At 40.9% G+C, this 19,368-nt stretch overlaps 1 protein-coding gene across 1 annotated transcript; it reads left to right on the forward strand.

Moving 5' to 3' along the window:
* Nucleotides 1-1,049: 1,049 nt before the first annotated feature.
* Nucleotides 1,050-13,660, forward strand: nt5dc2 (5'-nucleotidase domain containing 2). Its single transcript, XM_083975312.1, has 14 exons — nucleotides 1,050-1,495; nucleotides 3,973-4,157; nucleotides 4,241-4,315; nucleotides 4,398-4,453; nucleotides 5,589-5,682; nucleotides 6,513-6,641; nucleotides 8,755-8,815; nucleotides 8,909-9,011; nucleotides 9,096-9,197; nucleotides 9,340-9,421; nucleotides 9,610-9,696; nucleotides 10,779-10,919; nucleotides 11,437-11,501; nucleotides 13,024-13,660. Exons 1-14 carry the CDS (start codon nucleotides 1,129-1,131, stop codon nucleotides 13,283-13,285), a joined length of 1,809 nt encoding a protein of 602 aa, XP_083831438.1. The 5' UTR covers nucleotides 1,050-1,128; the 3' UTR covers nucleotides 13,286-13,660.
* The last annotated feature ends 5,708 nt before the right edge of the window (nucleotides 13,661-19,368 follow it).

The raw sequence follows: 19,368 nt of genomic DNA on the forward strand, positions 1-19,368 counted from the left end.
AGAACTTGTATTTGAAGCCAAAAGGCAGAGAAGGTTTGATCATCTCCAGATCATCCTGTGTGATGTTAGCATAAATACAACAATAGTCAATTTAGAAAAAACATTTACAGACAAAGGGTCATGATTCATGTGTTTACACACATACAGAAGGCCAGTGAAGTTGTGTGTGTTGTAAGATTTGGAGGTCCTAATCTAATTTCAAAGAGATAAACAGCATCAAGAGGTATCAGCCATGTGAGGCAGTTCTTACATGTGTATAGATAATGTCACAATAATATAAAATTGAGAGAAATAATGTTTTAAGAGGTTTGCTTTTACACAAAATGTAGAAAATGCCACAGTGTAGCTCATAGTTAAAGACAAGTGTACATCAGTCCATGCAGTGACTGGAACATCCATAAATAGATTGAGTGCCAGGAATCAAGTTGGTGTAACACGAAGACAGCAAGGTCAAGGAAACCCAGGAAAGAAAATTAAATTTGGGATTAAGCAAAACAACACAATACAGAATAATCCTGACACACTAGGCTACTAGACACAATGCTCTGCAAGTCCCAGACCTGCTGCTGTATCAAGTTTCACCAAGACAGGAAACCATGCCATTCATTTTAAAGAAGGGAGGGGAAAGTCAATTTTCCTCTGTTTTTTTTAAAATACTTCTTGTGGAAGTTTCTCACGTAGGGGCCTACTTTTGTGTGTTAAGTTTTGGACTTTTACCTTATCTACTTTTTCTTCTTGTTGCTCTTTTTTTTCCTTTTTTTTTTTTACAGAGTGTTATCGCTACTTCTACATGGGAAACGATCAGTATGTGGGTCTACTTAGATGCAAACAAACTCAAATCTAAACTAAACAGTTTAGGGCGGCTATAAAGGAAGTTCTTGAATGTAGAAAACACTCACGTCCCATGTGAATGGGTGTTTGTTATGAGCACAGCTTGGATTGCGATTGGCTGCATGAGTTGAAGCCCCGCCCACATTGGCACATGGGGGCGTGGCCTCCTCAGTGAAGACTAGGGCATGTTTTTCATGTGCTGACCACCACCAGACCCAGCCTCAGCCTGCATAGCATCTGCAGCAGTTTTCATAGTCGTGTTTACCTTATGCAGCAGCAGCAGCAGCAGCAGCAGCCATGTCTCTGAAGACAGTGGGGACAGCTTTGACCCGCACACTGTGGACAACAACTGGAAGCAGGACACCTCCTGTTTCCAGAGCCACTAAAGTTAACAGACTTTCTACCACCAGCAGCAGCAGCAAGGAGCCAGGGGCGCGACAGAACACTACAGAACAAAGTTGCTGCTCGGACTCGGACAGGGCGAGGGAGGACGTGCAGTGCAGCGAGGCTCCTCAGAGACTCGCGGCTGCAGATAAGAAAAGGACCAAGGAGCCTGTGGGCACTCGTGGTGTAAGGAGACGGTCATACACCTCCAACGCTGCTCCCTTGGACCAGAAATCCTTCCTATGGAGCCGATACAGTGACATGAAACGGCTGGTGCACGGTAAGCAGAGATCCAGCCAACCCCCCATCACACACACACGCACACACACAAACACACAAACACACAAACACACTCCTATTGTCCCTGAGTCTCCCCAGAAAAGCAGCGTTGTGTGCGGCCATCCATCCACGTCACCACCAGCCTGGCTCCCTCAGCAGCATCCACAGTGCTGTTCAGCCGCGTTAGTAAAAACACAATTTGGGAAGTTTTGTCTTCAGCCAAGTCGACAAATCAAGCAGATGACACTCTAATGCACTTGGTTCCTCTGCGATAAATTTACGGTTAAAAGTGAGCGATTTTAATTCAACAACAACAACAACAACAACAACAACAACCACGACGACCGAACTACCGTTAGCTAACAACAACAACTAGTAGCTTACAGGATACACGGTTCCTCTTAGCAACGGTTAATAGAGCTAATTCTAAAAATGTCATGGTAACCAGTTCACATGGTAACCAGTTCACATGGTTACCGTCAGTAAAATGTCATGTACCTTTGACAGAGAGTTGCCGTGTTTTTTTAGTTGTTCGTTTGCACACCATTATTAGCATATTGACAGTTTCCAGCGAAACGAAGCGTGGAAAATATAGGACTTTTTTTTTCTTTTTTTAATTTGAACAAACTTCACAGCAGCCTGAAGTTAAATATAAATATTTATGTTACAAGCTGCTCATTGCATTGTTAGCATTGCAATGATTTCTGAGTTGTTCATGAGCCAGTACTTCTTTGTAAACAAGGCCATGCCCTTCATCTCAGAACTGGAAGTGCAAAAACAAAACCGCAACACAGGGTGAAATGAAGAGAAAGTGTCAGGAAAAACTTTCAGCATGCTCACTCTGCAGGGCTGTTATGATGTATTTTATTGGTATAATGATTATTACTTATTATTACATGTTAATGTTGCAGCTGGTTAAGGAGTTCTTATAACTGCTTTCTGCACTGTTGGGCTGTTAAATTTAGGACAGTGCATCATGCATTGTAAACTCAACATGTGTTTTAAATGTAAAATTAAGATCTGAGCTGTAAATGTCAGACCTGCAGTGGAGGTAAAAGTGCAGCATGCCTACTGAAAATGTGTACCATTGGTTGTTTTGCAGATGCATTCCCTCCTTTAATCATGCACTTTTCTTCTTCAAAATTCACACAAAGTTTTTTATTGACTCTCCACCTAATGGGTTTTAATCGGAGCTGGTCTTGTACTTCAGTCAGACAAGTCAATTCATAGGTCTGAGCTTTAGAAATGTGACTCATGCATGGAAACAGAGGTATTTCCAGCAACAGGGAAACTCGTCACAGGGTCGGTTGGTTCGTGCACGTCCAGCTGCAGCCTTTATTGAACAGTCCCAGAGCAGAACGCCGTGCCCCACTTTCCCCTATAGACACTGACACAGCACATGCTCTCATTTCCCAGACGGGGTATTAGAGACCGCTTCGGACACAGATTGTGGACTGTTTGTTTAGCTGTGTCCCAATGTGTTAGCTGTGTGACTGTTATCAAAATACTGGTTTATAAATAACGAAAATAACCTCTGCTACAAGAGATCAATTCATTTTCTGCTTCCCATTCAGCTGTGCAGTATATTAAATACATTGATTAAAGACAAAATGTTCTCTTTCAGGGTATCCGCGGGGTCTTGAAAAGTATTAAAAGGTGATAAATCAATTTGGGGAAAATTAAGACCCTTAAAAAGTATTAAAAAGTTTTTTCATGACTTTATAAAGTCTTAAATATTGAAGGTATTTTTTCAGAATTAGCTGTCCAAGAGTTTGAGTTGTAAAAAACATTGCGGAAGTGTGTGAATTTATTTGTTTTATTAAAAAACAAAGATGAACCGGTTCATGAAAAAGAAAAGAAGATTGTTGTTTTTGTTTTTTTGTGAGTTGAGCAAAGTTATTTTTGATAAACTTTGCCTTTTATTTATTATCCCAGCCTTTTTTGAATTCTGTTGTATCATAGTGGTCTATAGTCTTTATCACAAAAACTAAAACTGTTGAGTTAAAAGTGTCACTGATGTAAATGGTTACAGCTTGAAGCAGCGGTGAGGTGTTAAAAAATGTTGAGAAGGTCTTGAAAAAGTCTTAAAAAGGTATTAAAATTAACGTCAAGATTCCTGTATATACCCTGTCTTTAGATCAACTCAGTTCAGTGCAGAGTCAGTTAACAGCGTAGGAGCACGCGTTATGCAACCTCCGGTGAGCTTGCCAGCCTCGCTAGATTGAAAACAGCGGTAGCGTTACTTCTTTTCCTCCCTGCAAAAGTGCATAATCAGCAGGTTTCCCCATAACGCTGATTTTTGCGTCATTAAAACATGAGTCAGACATGTGAGTGGCATAATCCTATCTTCCCCTTGAAGGAAACTTTTCTCTTGCTTATTTCGCTTAGTCACTGGTGTCTGTGTGTGACCTGTATTTGCATTGTAATGGCTTCATTTGAACAAGGATTTCCCCTGTGTGTTCCCCCCTCTTGGACCAGACCTGATCCCTCCAGGTGCTTGTAACTCCCTCAACTCCTCAACCATCTATGCCAACAATGAGGTCAACCTGGCTGAAGTGGACATCTACGGCTTTGACTACGACTACACCCTGGCCATGTACTCAAACGCACTCAACACCATGATCTACAACACGGCCAGGAGCTTCCTCATCGAACACTTCAAGGTGAGTGTTGCACTAGTTTGTTGACGTAACATTTGCTTTTAGATTCAGATGATTTCACATACTTTTTTCTTCCGGTCCGACAGTACCCAGAGGAAATCAGCAAATACGATTACATCCCCAACTTTGCAGCTCGTGGTCTTCACTATGACATCCAAAAGGTAAATTCTTCAAGATTAAAAACGTTGCATTGTGGGAAGTGGAGTGTTCACATATCCATTCAACTCAAAATGCTCTTTTCAGGGTCTTCTAATGAAGATAGATGCCTTCCATTACATTCAGCCAGGAACAGTGTATCGGTAAGAGGACGATGATGCTGTGTGCCATAACTTTTATTTGCTAGTTTTCACCCTATACGACACATTCATTTTATCCAGCTTCTTTATCTACTACTGTACATAGCTGCTGCTGAAAGCAAAATCACTACAGTGGAAACCGTTTATAGCGATCACGTGGGCACTATAAGCGGTTGACTAGTATAACTGATTTTTCTAAATGCCATTTGTATAGTTTTTCAATGAGAAAAATGTAACGAAACGGACAGCTTAGCATTTACTGAATTTTTTTATTTATGTTTCAAACATGGTACAGTCGTTTCAAATGCTTTTCGACAGGCACCGTGCAAGTTTAATTACTGCGCAGTAAGGATGCCATGATGACTTGTTTTCACAATTAATCGTGGTATTAAACGCCACAATTAATTAATCGTAAAGATTCCTAAATACGTCACTTCCCAAAAAAGATTATGTTGGAACCATATCGGCAGATGTACGCCAAAATAAAGGTAAACACACAGATACTGGTCCACTTAACTAACATAACATTGAATTGGTAGGAATTTGAATGGAACGTTGCTGCATTCACCTGCAGTCGGGCAGACGGCCGTCGGTAACAAACCAGATGTCATTTTAGTCACAGAAGTCCAGAGAAAGCCGGTAAAACGTGGGTCAGGTAAACAATACGACATCGCCATGACAACATATTGTCACGTGTATTGTTTTGCCTCGTGCTGATGGACCACTTGTTTACATAGAGGCTTGTTTATGCCGTTACGTGCAGCGGCTGTCGTCCGTCTGCCGTCTGCCCAATTTCACGTGAATGCAACATGAAAAATACGATTGAGTTGCTTGTGATATACAACCGCAACCCTAGATGGGAGGAATTCCTACACAACCTTTAAATTTGTTTTTGCACAATATTTTTCATTCATAAAATGACCAAAAATGAACACTATACTGTAAGCGGATTTCTTGATTACTATAAATAAATTATTTAAACAGCATTTGTATAGAAATGATTCTCTCCCAAGCCTTTTGATCCATATAAGCGTATAATATATACTATATACACAATATATATGATCACTATAAGCAGTTTCCACTGTATTTGCATTATCTTATAATTTTACCTGTGCTATATGTTTGATGTTCCCAGGGGTTTGAGCCCAGTGCCAGATGAGGAGGTTCTTGAGCTCTTTGGGGGGACTTTCCATGTCCCCCTGCAGCAGGACAGTGGCTTCTATGGAAAGGTGAGGAAGATGGGTTTTATGTTTTTGGTTGGAGAGTGCTGTCTGATGTTGATCACAGTTGTTGCTCTCTAGATCATGTTTTCTGGATGTTTGGTATCGGCTTGGCACTGATGAGAAATAACCTCTTAACACCGAGGGCCCAGCACATCTGTTGTAATCTCATCTGGACACTCTCAAACAGGGATGTAGCTCCGGATTAAATCTGTAACCGTCCACAGAGATTTCAAATGTCAAGCTTCTCTTGGCTTTTTCTATTATATAAATCCCAATGCTGAATTTTGTAATCTCGTGTTCCCTTGTTTCTTTGAATCAGATCGACATGTTCCAGCCTATACAAAGCCGAACATAAGAACTCTGTGTTCGACAGACTCGTTTGTTTTTAAGTCCTGACTTTTTACAAGTTGTACCCAATCAATCAGGAAAAGAAAAAGTCTCTATTGAGTCTGACAGTCACAAGGACTAATCTGGCCTGTTTCCTAATTAGGAGCGGTTTGGGGTCTGTTGTTTTGAACATAATGGTTTTGGCTCATCGGGTCTTGTAAGTGTTTTCCTGCAGCAGGAAGTTTGCCTCTCCATCCATCTTCTAATCCCCCTTGAAGCAGTCCCATTGAAAATAGTTTTGTTGTGTCTTTAATTTGATGTGGGGATTTGGCTCCGTGTCAGTGAAGCCTCCCAGTGGGTGGAGGTGGTTTTGAAAAAGGGTTTAAATGTGATTAAGAAGTCATTAAAAATAGCAGAGAGGCACAGTAAGTCTTACATATACACACACACTGCATCCCCTCTGAGAAAAGCAGCAACTATCAAGTATTAAAACATATTGTCTGTCACAGGGGCCGAAGGTGAAGCAGTTCATGGACATCTTCTCCATCCCGGAGATGACTCTCTTGGCTGTGGCGAACGATTTTTTCATCACCAATGGCATAGAATATGATCCAGTTCACCTCTTCAAAGACGTCTCGGTGAGTGTGCCCCCGCCGGGCGCTGGCAGTGTTTAATGTTACCCCTCATGTTGTTTTAGTTCTGTCCTCACACCGAGAAACACACAGACCCGATTCACTGCACAGTTTTCACAGTCTGTGATTCTTCAGCTGGAGACTCAGGAATCTGCTGAGCTCAGTCAGAAGCTCACAGTGGACTGAGAACAATGAGTGCCTCCTGTCAAGCTGCTGAGGTCTCCAGTTACCTGGCTCAGCTGAGTGCAGTGCTGGGAAGGTTACTTTTGAAATATAATAGGTTACAGATGACCACTTACTGTGTTAAAAATAACATCTGTATTGTAACTATTGTAATAACTAAATCAGAATAATGTTACTTGTTGCATTCAGTTACTTTTCATAGTGTTAATTCAGTCTTCTCGAGCTGGAGCTGGTGGTGCAAACATTTCACAACCCAAATTAACTTGTAATAAAAACACAATCCTAAAAGACGTTAGGTGCTGTGCAGACCTGGTTTCATCTTCTGCCTCAGGCGATCCAATCACAAGTGAATAGCTCTACTTATTTAGGTGTAAATGGATCCAAGATGCTTTGAAGTCTGATCACTGGAGACACATGAGGTGTTCAGGGCCACATGTGGCCACATTCTCTGAACAATGTGAATGAATGCAAATGCACCCTGAGGGCACATGAAAGACACCAACTATGTCCTCTGCAGGAACCTAAGGGCACACTAGTGTGAGTGCAAGTGTACCGTGCTTGAGTAGCTACTACTACAACAAGGCTAAAAACAAAGATCAAATTATTTTTTTCCGAACAACTTTTTCATGTGGCGGCTTCAAAAAAAATTGGGTCAGTACAGACGAGCAGTATGGAGGTATCTGGATGTTTCATAGTGTGTAACTATTCAAAAGGCATTCAAAAGTGAACTCTATCCGCCGCCATTATATGAGAATCCAAACCCTTCGTTGGCATGGCGTTGAGTAGAAAATTGGTGAGTTATTGTGTAGGGTTGTTTTTGCTCAGCCCTCACTTAACCTTGCTTGCACTCCCACTCAGACACAAACACTTTTGTCATCTGGCCTGTTGAACTGGCTAAGAACAGCCATGCATTCATGTTTGTTTGCATAAGAAATGGGGAGGTGAATCCTGATCACTCAAGACACATGGGGATGCATAGTAAAGCCGGGTGTGAGTGTTATTAGACAGTGAGTGTTATTAGATCTCAAACCCGTCACCAGTCTGTCTGCAGACATAACAAAATAAGTTGTTCCTGCACAGCAGGTAGATGCAAAGCAACAGAGTGAATGTTATAATGTTATAATCTACATATTAGAGATGTCACGATTACTTGTTTCCACAATTAATTGTGGTATTAAACGACACAATTAATTAATCGTAAAGATTCCTAAATACTGATTATGTTGGAACCATATCTGTAGATGTGCACCAAAATAAAGGTAAATGCACAGATACTGGTCCATTTAATTAACGTAACGTTGAATTGGTAGGAATTTAGATGTTAGCATGCCATTTGTTATAAAAAAAACAAAACAAAACCAAACATAAAAGATTAAAATAAACGTTAACATTTGGTATAGATGACAATTTATGACCTGAATATTTCAAACATTTCCCCTGGGGGATTAATAATTGGTCCTGTATTAATAGATACTGTAAATGTTACAATGAGTAATTTAATTGTATTTTGACTATATTTGAGCATTTTACATATTCATAGTGTTGTGAAATTAATTAATGCATGATAATCGTGATAATTGTAGTACCGTGATTATTTCTTTGACAATAATCATACCAAGAAAACTTATAATCGTAACATCTCTACTACATATTAACACAATTTGTTATACATTTTCTCAGTAACTAACTGTCCACAATTTATTTTGTAATTCTGCTGCATCATCCTGATAAATGTAACTAGTCCCTCCCCAACACTGAAGTGTTCCCTCTGCTTCAACGCACCACGTAACATCTGGAACGTCAGGATTGTCACAGAGTGTAGCATTTATCTCAGAGTGACGCTGGTTTGGTGCTGTCAGCAGAAATAATCTGGATGATAAACGTTGTTGAATAACATTGATTTGCTGCCAAAATCTAACACTTACGTAATCCACAGGAAGCCATTGGCATGGTCCATCTTAAAGGCTACATGTACAAATGGGTCATGCAAGATTTGGGTAAGAAATCAGTGTCTTATCACTGTTCAGCTCAGAAATATGGACACACACGCAGAGACGTTATCTTAAAGACTTCCTTCCTTTTCTCCACAGATAAGTTCATTCTCAGAGGAGAAGAGACAGACGCTGTTTTACATCGACTGGTCAATCAGGGAAAGAAGCTCTTCCTCATCACTAACAGCCCCTTCAGCTTTGTGTGAGTCGTCTATCTGAAGCCGCTCTGTAAGTAAACAGTTCAGGGTCTGTTTTTACTAATGTGTGCTTTTCCCCATCTCCACAGGGATAAAGGGATGATTCACATGGTGGGAAAAAACTGGAGAGAATTCTTTGATGTTGTCATCGTACAGGCGGATAAACCTCACTTCTTCACTGACTGTATCAAGTGAGTAAATGTTTCAGGGAAACCGACACTGATAAAGAAATGAATTTGAATCAAAACTCAACAATCCCAATCAATCAAACTTGAAACGTTTACTTGAGCTTTTAGACTTTGGAAAGGATCTCTGAAGTTGTTTCTCTTACAGACCTTTCAGGCTCCTGGATGGTAACGGAGACCTTCGATGGGAAAAGATAAAAAGTTTGGAGAAAGGGAAGATTTACAAACAGGTCTGTCTTACATTTTCTCCTGTCTGACTCCTCCCTTGACCTTTAATCCTCAGGCTTTTGTCTCTCTCTGAGTGATGGCTGCGTTCTTACACGTAGCAAATGTCGCATGTCTTTACTTGTTGTGTGTTCTGCGTCTTAATGAACTAATGAGTGAAGTGGCTGATCTTTGGTTTTCTTCTGTGTTGCAGGGAAACCTGTTCGACTTTCTCAGACTGACGGGTTGGCGAGGATCAAAAGTTCTTTACTTTGGAGACCATCTTTATAGCGACTTGGCTGTAAGTATCAGAGAATATCATCACCATTAATCACTGGTTTAATGAACCACATTATGTAACAGCTTGTATTTTTGGTAAAAAAAAAAAGATTTTTCTATGCACTTTACTTTTCCAGTGTCCTCAGTATTTTACCCCTAGAAGGAATTTCTCATTATATAATATAACATGAACTCCAGTTCAGTGGTAACTCAAATCAAACACAAAGAAATGCAGATGCACATGCACACTGTCTCCACCTATTGCACAATCTGAAAATTTCCATTGTGGTTTTTGGGTGGGGCTGCAGAGGGAAAATGTCAAACACTAGGTGGCAGTACAGACAGACTGATGCTGGTTCAGCTCAGTAATGCAGAATGAAAAAACACTAATTAACACCTTCATGCTTTAAGTTTTCTTTTGTCTGCTTCAGCAAGGCGGCTGTGTTAGTGCAGCACTGACACCAAGGTGTTTACAGAAAGCAAAGAAATGCATCAGAAAGACATTTAACAGCACAATGCAAATCAGTTGAAACAGAGTTAGACAATTAGATGTAAATATGGCACATATAAAGCTTCACTAACAATAAATGCTAATAGAAACGTTACATGTGTTACAAATGAGCAACTAACTGTTTCCCTCATGATGAAATCTAAAATGCTTGGTGATGAAATGTTTTCCTGCTCAGTGGATCTGATGTTTCTCCTTCAACACATTAAATATGAATATGCAGCCTAGTGCTCAGTGTTTATGCATCTCACCTTAGAAATCAGCTGTATGTTGCTGTGGATTAAACCCCTCTGTATTATTATTTTTTTGCTGTTATCTGTACATTTCACACACCATATAACCTGGTAACTGTAAACCCAGTTATACATGCAGCAGATCAATAAGAGGCTGACTTATTTAGACTGAAGCGATGACATATTGCATATATAAGTTGTTGCATATGCAGATTTGTAATCAGCCTGTTAGAAACTTGGTCAACCGTGTGATTGAAAATTTTCTGGGGAAATTGGGTTTTGTCTTCGGTGGAGAAAGTTGACCAACTGTAACCTGGTTACTTCAGTGCATGTAAACACATGTTAACCCTGCATGTGTTGCAGGACCTGATGTTGCGACACGGCTGGCGGACGGCGGCCATAGTGCCCGAGCTGGAGCAGGAAACCAAAGTGGTGAGCACGGGCCGGTACGCCGTGAACCTCACCTGGCTGCAGGCGCTGACCGGCCTGATGGAGCGACTACAGGTGAGGCAGGCGGGTCAAGCTTGTTTGGAGCATTCACTCTATTTTCTGGACATGTGCAATGCAAACAAAATACCAATGATGACACAGCAAAAAAATAAAAAGGCAGAGTCTTATTATTCAACTCAAAATATATTCAGGGTAAAAGGACACAAATGCCTGGTAAACCTCAGATTGCTAAATTAAATGACAGTAAATTAGAAAATCTGCCGTGGTGCTCGATTCCAGCGATTTGTAATCTGGTGCTTTACTGCAGTGATGACATAATGATGACACAACAGGATGCCAAAAATGTCTATTTACCAATCCGCCTGTGAGTTCATGCAACTTCTGTTGACAAGCCACAGTCAGTGTTGGCTCTGTCATGGGTCATGTGACTGGAAGAAGCTCAGAAATGCAGTAAAAACAATAATTTCACTCTTCAGTATCGGATTATTCTTTATTCATATTTGGGTAATATAATGTTAGGTCTCCTATTTTATTTTGTGTGTTCATAGTTTTGTTTTCTTCCTTATCTCAGACACATCGGGACCTAGACTCTAAACAAGTTTTTCAGGAATGGCAGAAAGAACGAGAAGAGCTCCGGTGAGTGTCCTGAGGTCCCGTAGTTCGACTTAATGAATCACTGCTCAGCTCTGACTTCACATGAACGTGTTGGTGAGAAAATGTGTTGCTTCACGGGATTAGGGTGGATCCATTGTTCTGAGTCAGTGCATGACGACAGACAATTACCCTGATTAGCTAAAGACTTCATTAAAATGCATCATGGGTTGCATGTTTTTACTGGAAAAACTTCAGATCCATTATCTCCCATGTTTAATTCTCCCAGGGGGGAGGTCATTAATTTGATCTCCCTCTTGTGGCAGCACTTTTTTTTTTTTTACACAAAGGCACCAACACCAACCATATATTTTTATTTCCACCCAGAGAGCTGTAAAAACACTTAGGTTCAGGGCTCTGTTTTAGTAAAAGCAGCGATGCCCTCGTCGGCCATGTTTTCATCTGTTAGATTTCTTCTCTCTCTGCCAGATCGGCCAATGTTGTGTTGTGACCTCCCTGACGCAGAAGGAATTCAAATGTCCAACATGACCTTCATCTTTTCTTTTACTCCTCCACACGAGTTCACGTTGACCATCACGTCAGCCAAAGCTGGTGGAGGTCAAAAAAGGCACACAGCTATTTTCTTAATCCCTCACTCGGTCTAAAGCACCAGACTATGAACCCAGTGACCGTGGTGCATTTATTGACGCATGTACGCTCTGAGGTGGCTGTAGTTTACTCGAGCACTTGTTACTTTGGTGTTTTATACTTCTACTCCTCTTTTATTTATTTGACTGCCATAGTTACATTACACGCCTAAGAGGCCTGTAATAAAGTATTAATGCTGCTGCAGTAAATTAAATAACTCATATGTACACATTAAACAGAATTAATTCCACATCCACCATCTGCAACATTAAAATGCAGTTTACATGTTAATGCATCATCATGCATTCAGAGGCCGTTCTGCCTGCAGTGTTTAGTTTTGAAACCATCACATAACTTGTTACTTTTATGTTTTTGCTACTGTTACGTAACTAAAAGATCTGAATTTTGGAAATATTCCAAATTGGAAACTTTCCATGGGAATTATGGGAATTATTGTGAATTTATGGGAATTAACTGGAAATTGGGGGGAATTTAAACAAATGGTATCATATCCAAACATAAATGTTAATATTTTGTTTTGTCATAAGCAGACATCCAAAAAAATGCAAAATAATACAATTAAAAAAACATGACATTTCAACAGATTTATTTGTGAGTAGAACTTTATCAAGTTTTGATTCTTTTACTGAACAAAAACATGATGAATGTTGAGTAAAATATTACTACCCCCCAAATAAAAAAAAGAAAGCAGTGTGCTGTGTGCATGTGATTGAGGAATAGCATAGATATGCAAGTGTACTTGCATTAAATCTGGTTGTTTTAGCAAAGATTATGCTACAATATATTTGTAGAATAGATTATGCCCAACTATATTTAAGTTCTCTGTTTCCCGGATTTTTGCAACCCTACATTCCTCACATCCTATTAACTTTAACCCCTTAAATCTTTCTTTTTGCAGGGTGATGACAAAGAACCTGTTCAACCCTCAGTTCGGCAGCATCTTCAGGACTTGCCACAACCCGACCTACTTCTCCAGACGCCTGTGTCGTTTCTCGGACATCTACATGGCCTCGCTCAGCTGCCTTTTGAACTACGACCTCTCGTACACGTTCTACCCCCGCCGCACCCCGCTGCAGCACGAGGCTCCTCTGTGGATGGACCAGCTTTGCACAGGGTGCATGAAGACACCTTATCTGGAGGACATGTCTCACATCCGATGAGAGCCGCCCGCGCTTTTTTCTCCTCCTCCTCTGATAGGATTTCCTATTTTAAGGCCTGGTGAACACTTGACGAAGATTGAGGATTTGCCTCATGTAACAGGGTTTCTTTGTAGTCAAGAGAGAGTCCTCAGCATCTTCCTCCCCACAGGGCAAAGCAATCCCGTTCCACATAGTGACCCACTTACCCAGTGAATTCACTAGAGGGTGCTGTAGAATTAGCTGCTGCCTGGAGAACAACAGGCGATTCAGTTAGACATGTTGTGGTACTAGACTGACAGATACCGATTTCTCCCTCAGTCGAAGTGTTATGTGGAACTGCTGAGCAATAACAAGCTACCGTCGCACAAATACAACAAATAAAGACGTAAAATCTGACATGAAGCCGTGTTGATCTCTCATTAACCCCCTTGTACTGTGTGTAGACATCACATTTTCACATTAAAGTTACATCCACATCACTGAATCATCACCGCAAATCAGCAAGGAGACGAAGCTTTGATTAATTAAGTACATCTAATGAATTGTGCATATTCTCCCCTAGTCACATTTCCTTCCTTTTATTTCATTGGGGGTTTGGTTGCTAGGCAGCACAGCATCCTTTTATCACCACTCTACTCAGCATCACAAACTCATTCACTTCCAGCGGCCGCCTGAAGACCACAGCCAAGGTACTGTACTCTCTCTCTCTGTGCACGCGGTTCATGTCGGGGGTTGGTCACTCACTACTGTGGTGGAAATGATTGTGATTGTGCTGTAGATGTGTGTGTGTGACAGAAAGTATCGCATGTGTAAAGTTGTGTTGAGCTGTCCCGCGCAGGGCATCGGTTGTGTCGCTAGTAGGCTACTTTGTTGGTCCACGTTGGCTGCACGCGGCATTTGTGATGCAGCTCATTCATAAAAACACACTGTCCTCGTCTCTCGATGCACGAAGTCACTGGAGCAGAAAGTTCTTTGTTGTTCGGCAAGTCGAGCTCCTTGTTGTGTGTTTGTGCATCTTGACCTCCTAATTACCTGCAACATGACTGCACGTGGCTGGATACAAAAATAAGACAGGTGGACAAAATAACTGGTGACATCTTGTTTGTAGTTCAAACGTAAAGTAAGGATTGTTTTGTAGTTCTTAAGCACGTGTTTCTTTGCTGAAGAGAAAACATTCTTTTTCCTTTACTTTTTTTTTTTTTTTTTTTTTTATTAAATTAAAGCCCCAGTAACTTATTTGGCTTTTTATTAGCAGAAAATTTCCAGGTAGCGCCTGTTAAAACTGTCACCACTGTGTAGTGTGAGGAAGGACGGAGGCACTGATGTTGCATTCAGGTGCAGTCAGGCAGACGGCCGTCGGCAAACCAACCGGATGTCATTTTACTCTATGAGGTAAAACGTGGGTCAGGTAAACAATACGACATCACCATGACAACATATTGTCACGCCTGTATTGTTTTTGCCTCGTGCTGGCGGACCACTTGTTTACATAGAGGCTTGTTTATCCTGTTACATGCAGCGTCTGTTGTCTGTCTGACGTCTGCCCGATTTCACGTGAATGCAACATCAAGAATACGTTTCGATATGCAACCGCACCGCTAGATGGGGGTAATTCCTACACATTATACCTTTAAATTAAAAATCAACATGTTTCTGCGTACATGACACATGTAGCACTCAGTACAGATTCTCATGTGAGTTGTGGTGCTCATAAATTAAATATAAATTCATAGGGTCCAAGGCCAAAGCCAAAGCCCACAAAGGGCATTTCCAACAAAACATAAAGGCATATAGAACTAAACTCTAATTATTAGGCCTATTATTCAGTAAATGTAACCATAAATGTAGCTAAAGTCATCATCAGTGAGTTTTGTTGGAATTCATTTTTTTAATTTCACAATATATATATATATATTTTATTCCAGGAAAATTTTCTCACTTTCATTTTAACAACATTAATTTCTTATTTCATAATGTCACTTTTTATGACAGTAGCTGTTGTCTGCAGAGGCTCCTGCAGCAGCAGCAGCAGCAGTAGCAGCAGCTGCGCCTTCTGTTTATGATGGATTACATTTCTCACCACTGTTTGTCATTTAGCTATTAACTGCACCTCAGCAGGGTTTATGGAGCCGTTGTGACCTTCTGTGGCAGGGTGACATTTTCTGTCAATCTGAATCATGCAGCCTATTGATCTATTCCTGGAGAACATGAGACAATTTTCCTTCAGGGACTTTACAGCACTTCCTGTTTCCTCAGCCAGAGCCCTGAGTGTGTGCTGCTGTTTGACCCTCGAGCTTGAGCAGCAGACTGCATCGTTTTACCCATCACCACCTCTGTTGGTTCACTGTGTTGAAAGCTCCTTGGGAATGTTTCTTTTGGCGGGATGAAACACAATCTTCACTGTGTTTATGTATCTAAATCTCAGTGCGATATCTCAGACTAGGAGGAGGCATCATTTAATCTTTATTTGTGTGTGTCGGTGCATTTCTCAGTGTTTGATTGCTTTTCCATAAACTCTGTGATCCCTAGTGCCATATTGATCCCTCTCCTGGCCAATGATCATTTAATGTTTCGCATTTAAGCACATCGTAGAGAGAGACAAGTGCTCGGAGATGGTGTTTTGCTGTTTGGAAATGCTGCAGTGTTTGTTTACTTGAATGCCTCGTGTGTTCTTCAGTGATGCATCTGTGTTTCTGCAGGGCCGGCTGGTGTTTTCATTTTATTTCATGGCTCTGTGCCCCTCGGTGAATAAACCTGCACCTGAGCAGCCAACGCTGTCGGGGTAAACTGCTTTTTTCATATCTGCTGACCTCTATAAATGTCTTAGTGCATTTGGCAAGAAAGCCTTAAGACTGACTTCACTGAAAAGCCTGAGTTTATTATTATATATTGTGGTATCATTCTTGCTCCAGTTGATAGAGAGACTGATTGCACAGATTTAGTCTCTTGCCTTGTGAACTTTCATCCTTCAGTGCCTCCATCCTGGATTACTGTGTGGCCACACCACTCTTTCCATTTGCAGTTTCTACTCTGCATGCCTTTTCCATTTATCTTTCCATCCCCTTTTCCCTTTTCCTATCCTCATTCCTTCATTTTCTCGCCTCAAAGTCTCTCCGTTCTTGCCCATGTGCAGCCCTCTCCTCCTTCCTTCATGTCGTTGCTTCCAGCTGAGTGCCTCTGTGTCTGTCACTGTGCACTGTGCACACACACACACACACAGCAGCCTCTTCTATTATTCACTGTAATGGGACTTTACTTTTTACAGCTGAGCAACGTCAGGATCTCTGCCGCTCTGTGCAGGAAGATTTCCCAGTTGCAGTTGATACATTTTCCTTCATCTTCTTCAGAAACTCCACCCCCCACAGAGAGAAAACACAGACTTACATTGTTTCTTTGTCTTGTATTATCATTCCTGTTATTCTGCAAAAGAATTATAAAAAGCCACAACATATTTGTTTATTCATGAGGTTTGTTTTTCCATTCGGCCAACCAGCAAACACAAAGCGGACGTGCAGGGCTTACTGGGGATGGGAATCTGAAGCTCGGGGCCGTAGCGCAGTCAAGAGAGGATGAGCAGCGGAGAGAGGCCTCGAGACAACTGCTAATTGGCCCCTGACAGTGTCCGGGAGTGGGGCACTCAGTGTAAACACCACATGATGACGGCAATTGAGTCTGTATGAATAAGGTTAAATCATCAGTGTGGGCCCTAATTGGTTCTGTAGCTCCTTTTTTCTTTAGGGTTATGTGAAATTGATAACATGCCAGACTCATAAGACTCATAAGGATAAATGATTCATTCAAGTGGCAGTGATTACACAGATGTACAGGCAAGATATTTATGTTCAGAGGTTTAAAATTTAAGATGAGGGTAAATCTTTCATCAAGGGTCTTGATTGATTGAGTGTACACTGCAAAAACTCAAAATCTTACCAGGGATATTTGTATTATTTCTAGTCAAAATGTAATTCCTAGTCCAAACAAATCTAATTCTACTTAAAATAAGACTCATCACATTAAAAGTAGCTTTAAGTAGTAGTTTTTAGACACTTTCTACTTATTTCAAGCATATTTTCACTTGAAATAAGTAGAAAAATCTGATAGTGGAGCCAGTTTTTCTTTCTTATTACAAACACAAAAAACTTGCTTTCACTGGCAGATTATTCTACTTATTTCAATAGAAAATGTATTTGAAAAAAGTGAAAATTATCTGAAAACAAGTAAATTTTTAGGTGATGAGTCTTATTTTAAGTGGAAAGAGATTAGTTTTGACTAGAAATTAGACATTTTGACAAGAAATAACAGTTTATACTGAAATCATAACAATAGTGGAGAATTTCAGTTTTATAAATAAGCTTTTTTTCAATCGTATTGTATTTGAAACACATATTCATCATCTTTCTGTTTACCTGCTTTTACTGTGAAGAGGCTCTCCTGAGCTGAAACGCTGCTGCAGCTGTAGCCAAAAATAACACGACCGTTTCTTCTCTTAATGTCACTTCACTAGTTGCATCTTTGTCTTGACAGTGACCTTAAAGTCTGATCGATTACTCAGCCGCCCTTCCATGTGCTGGTGTGTGAACTCTCGATCTACAGTTAGCAAGATCCTTATTGACTATCCAGGATATTTGTGTTTCTAAGTCAAAGTCATTGTGTTATAAGCGCTCTCACTTTCACTCACTTCAGCCGCCTGATAAAGTGTCTGGAGGACCTCACCCAGTCAGCTTCTACACACGCTTTTGCCAGATTTCACATGGATTATTGATGTGCTGGTTTATGTGAGGCCACTGGCTGCTCCACAGACACTTTGCTCTTAGATCATCATCATCACCATCATCATACATTGTTGTATTGTTGGACTCCCCTTTGGCTTTGTGTCAGACATGCAACTCTGTGATGCTGAGTTCTTCCCCTCTTGTGCTCCACAGTCCTGCCTAAATGGATCCTTTACATCAGGGGTCCCCAAACTTTTTTCGGTGGGGGCCACATCAACTTTCCTTTCTGTGACCGGGGGGGGTCAGTCTATAACAGAAAATTATATGGGCCAAAGTGACAACAAGTATTCATAGTGTCTGCAAATGTTAAATTCTTTGAACACAGCCACTGTTTCTTTGCAGATTAGATCCTTGCACTGGACAAAAAAATAGTCATCTGTCTGCACCATGAATCTATTTCCCCAACAGTTTTCATTCATTCACTTTTAGGTTAGTTTCCACACATACCGGTGCAAAAATGACACATTGCTCATACGTTTCACGTTTACACACGTTTGTTTTTTCTCGTGTCAGTCCCGACAGGAGTCGACGCGGTCCGGTCCGCTCAATACTCATGGTACCAGAAAAAAGGCAGGTACCGACATATTTTTTGCGTGTTGGCATCGACTTGGTACCTAAGTGTCGGTCCTTGCGACAACCCTACTAGTTACTGTGATTTCAAACACGAGTTGTTGTTAAAATGTATCGTTTTTCATGGGGAAAATGAGGTGCCTCCCCAGGACGCATGGATAGTGAGTTTACTGCATCCTTTGAGATTTTAATGCGTCAGGGACGCAGGATGTGTACCTAGCAACATCACTGATAATGCCAACATTAATCATCAAATGCGGATATTTTATATTAGGAAAATGCAATTTTAAAAAACAGGCCATGTTTAGAGGGATTGTTTGGGGTTGTTAAGTGGGCCACTCCAATTGTTTAGGCAGGCAGGAAGTGGCCCTCGGGCCGTAGTTTGGGGACCCCTGCAAATGAACAAATGAAATGAAATGTCAAGCAAAACAAAACTGCACTTATTTCTGAGGATATTCTGAATTATGCTCTTGAACTCCAGGGGTGGCAATCATTTTGTCCTGGACTTTAGTTTGATGTCTAATGTGTTGTGGAAGTCCCCTTTGTAAATTACAGCCCTGTGTGTGTGTGTGTGTGTGTGCGTGATGGCTGAAATGCATGGCTGTGCGGTAATTAACATACCGTAGTCAGTAGGCAAAAGATGAGAAGCTGCATTAAATTGAAAGCGTATTGTGTCACTGTGACTGTTCGGAGCAAGTCGGTTTTCTGTCTTTTAACAACAGCAACACTTATTAACAACATTCAGCTTATTATCATCTAGTT

The sequence above is a fragment of the Trachurus trachurus genome, assembly GCF_905171665.1.
Source record: "Trachurus trachurus genome assembly, chromosome: 7".
Classification (NCBI taxonomy): domain Eukaryota; kingdom Metazoa; phylum Chordata; class Actinopteri; order Carangiformes; family Carangidae; genus Trachurus; species Trachurus trachurus.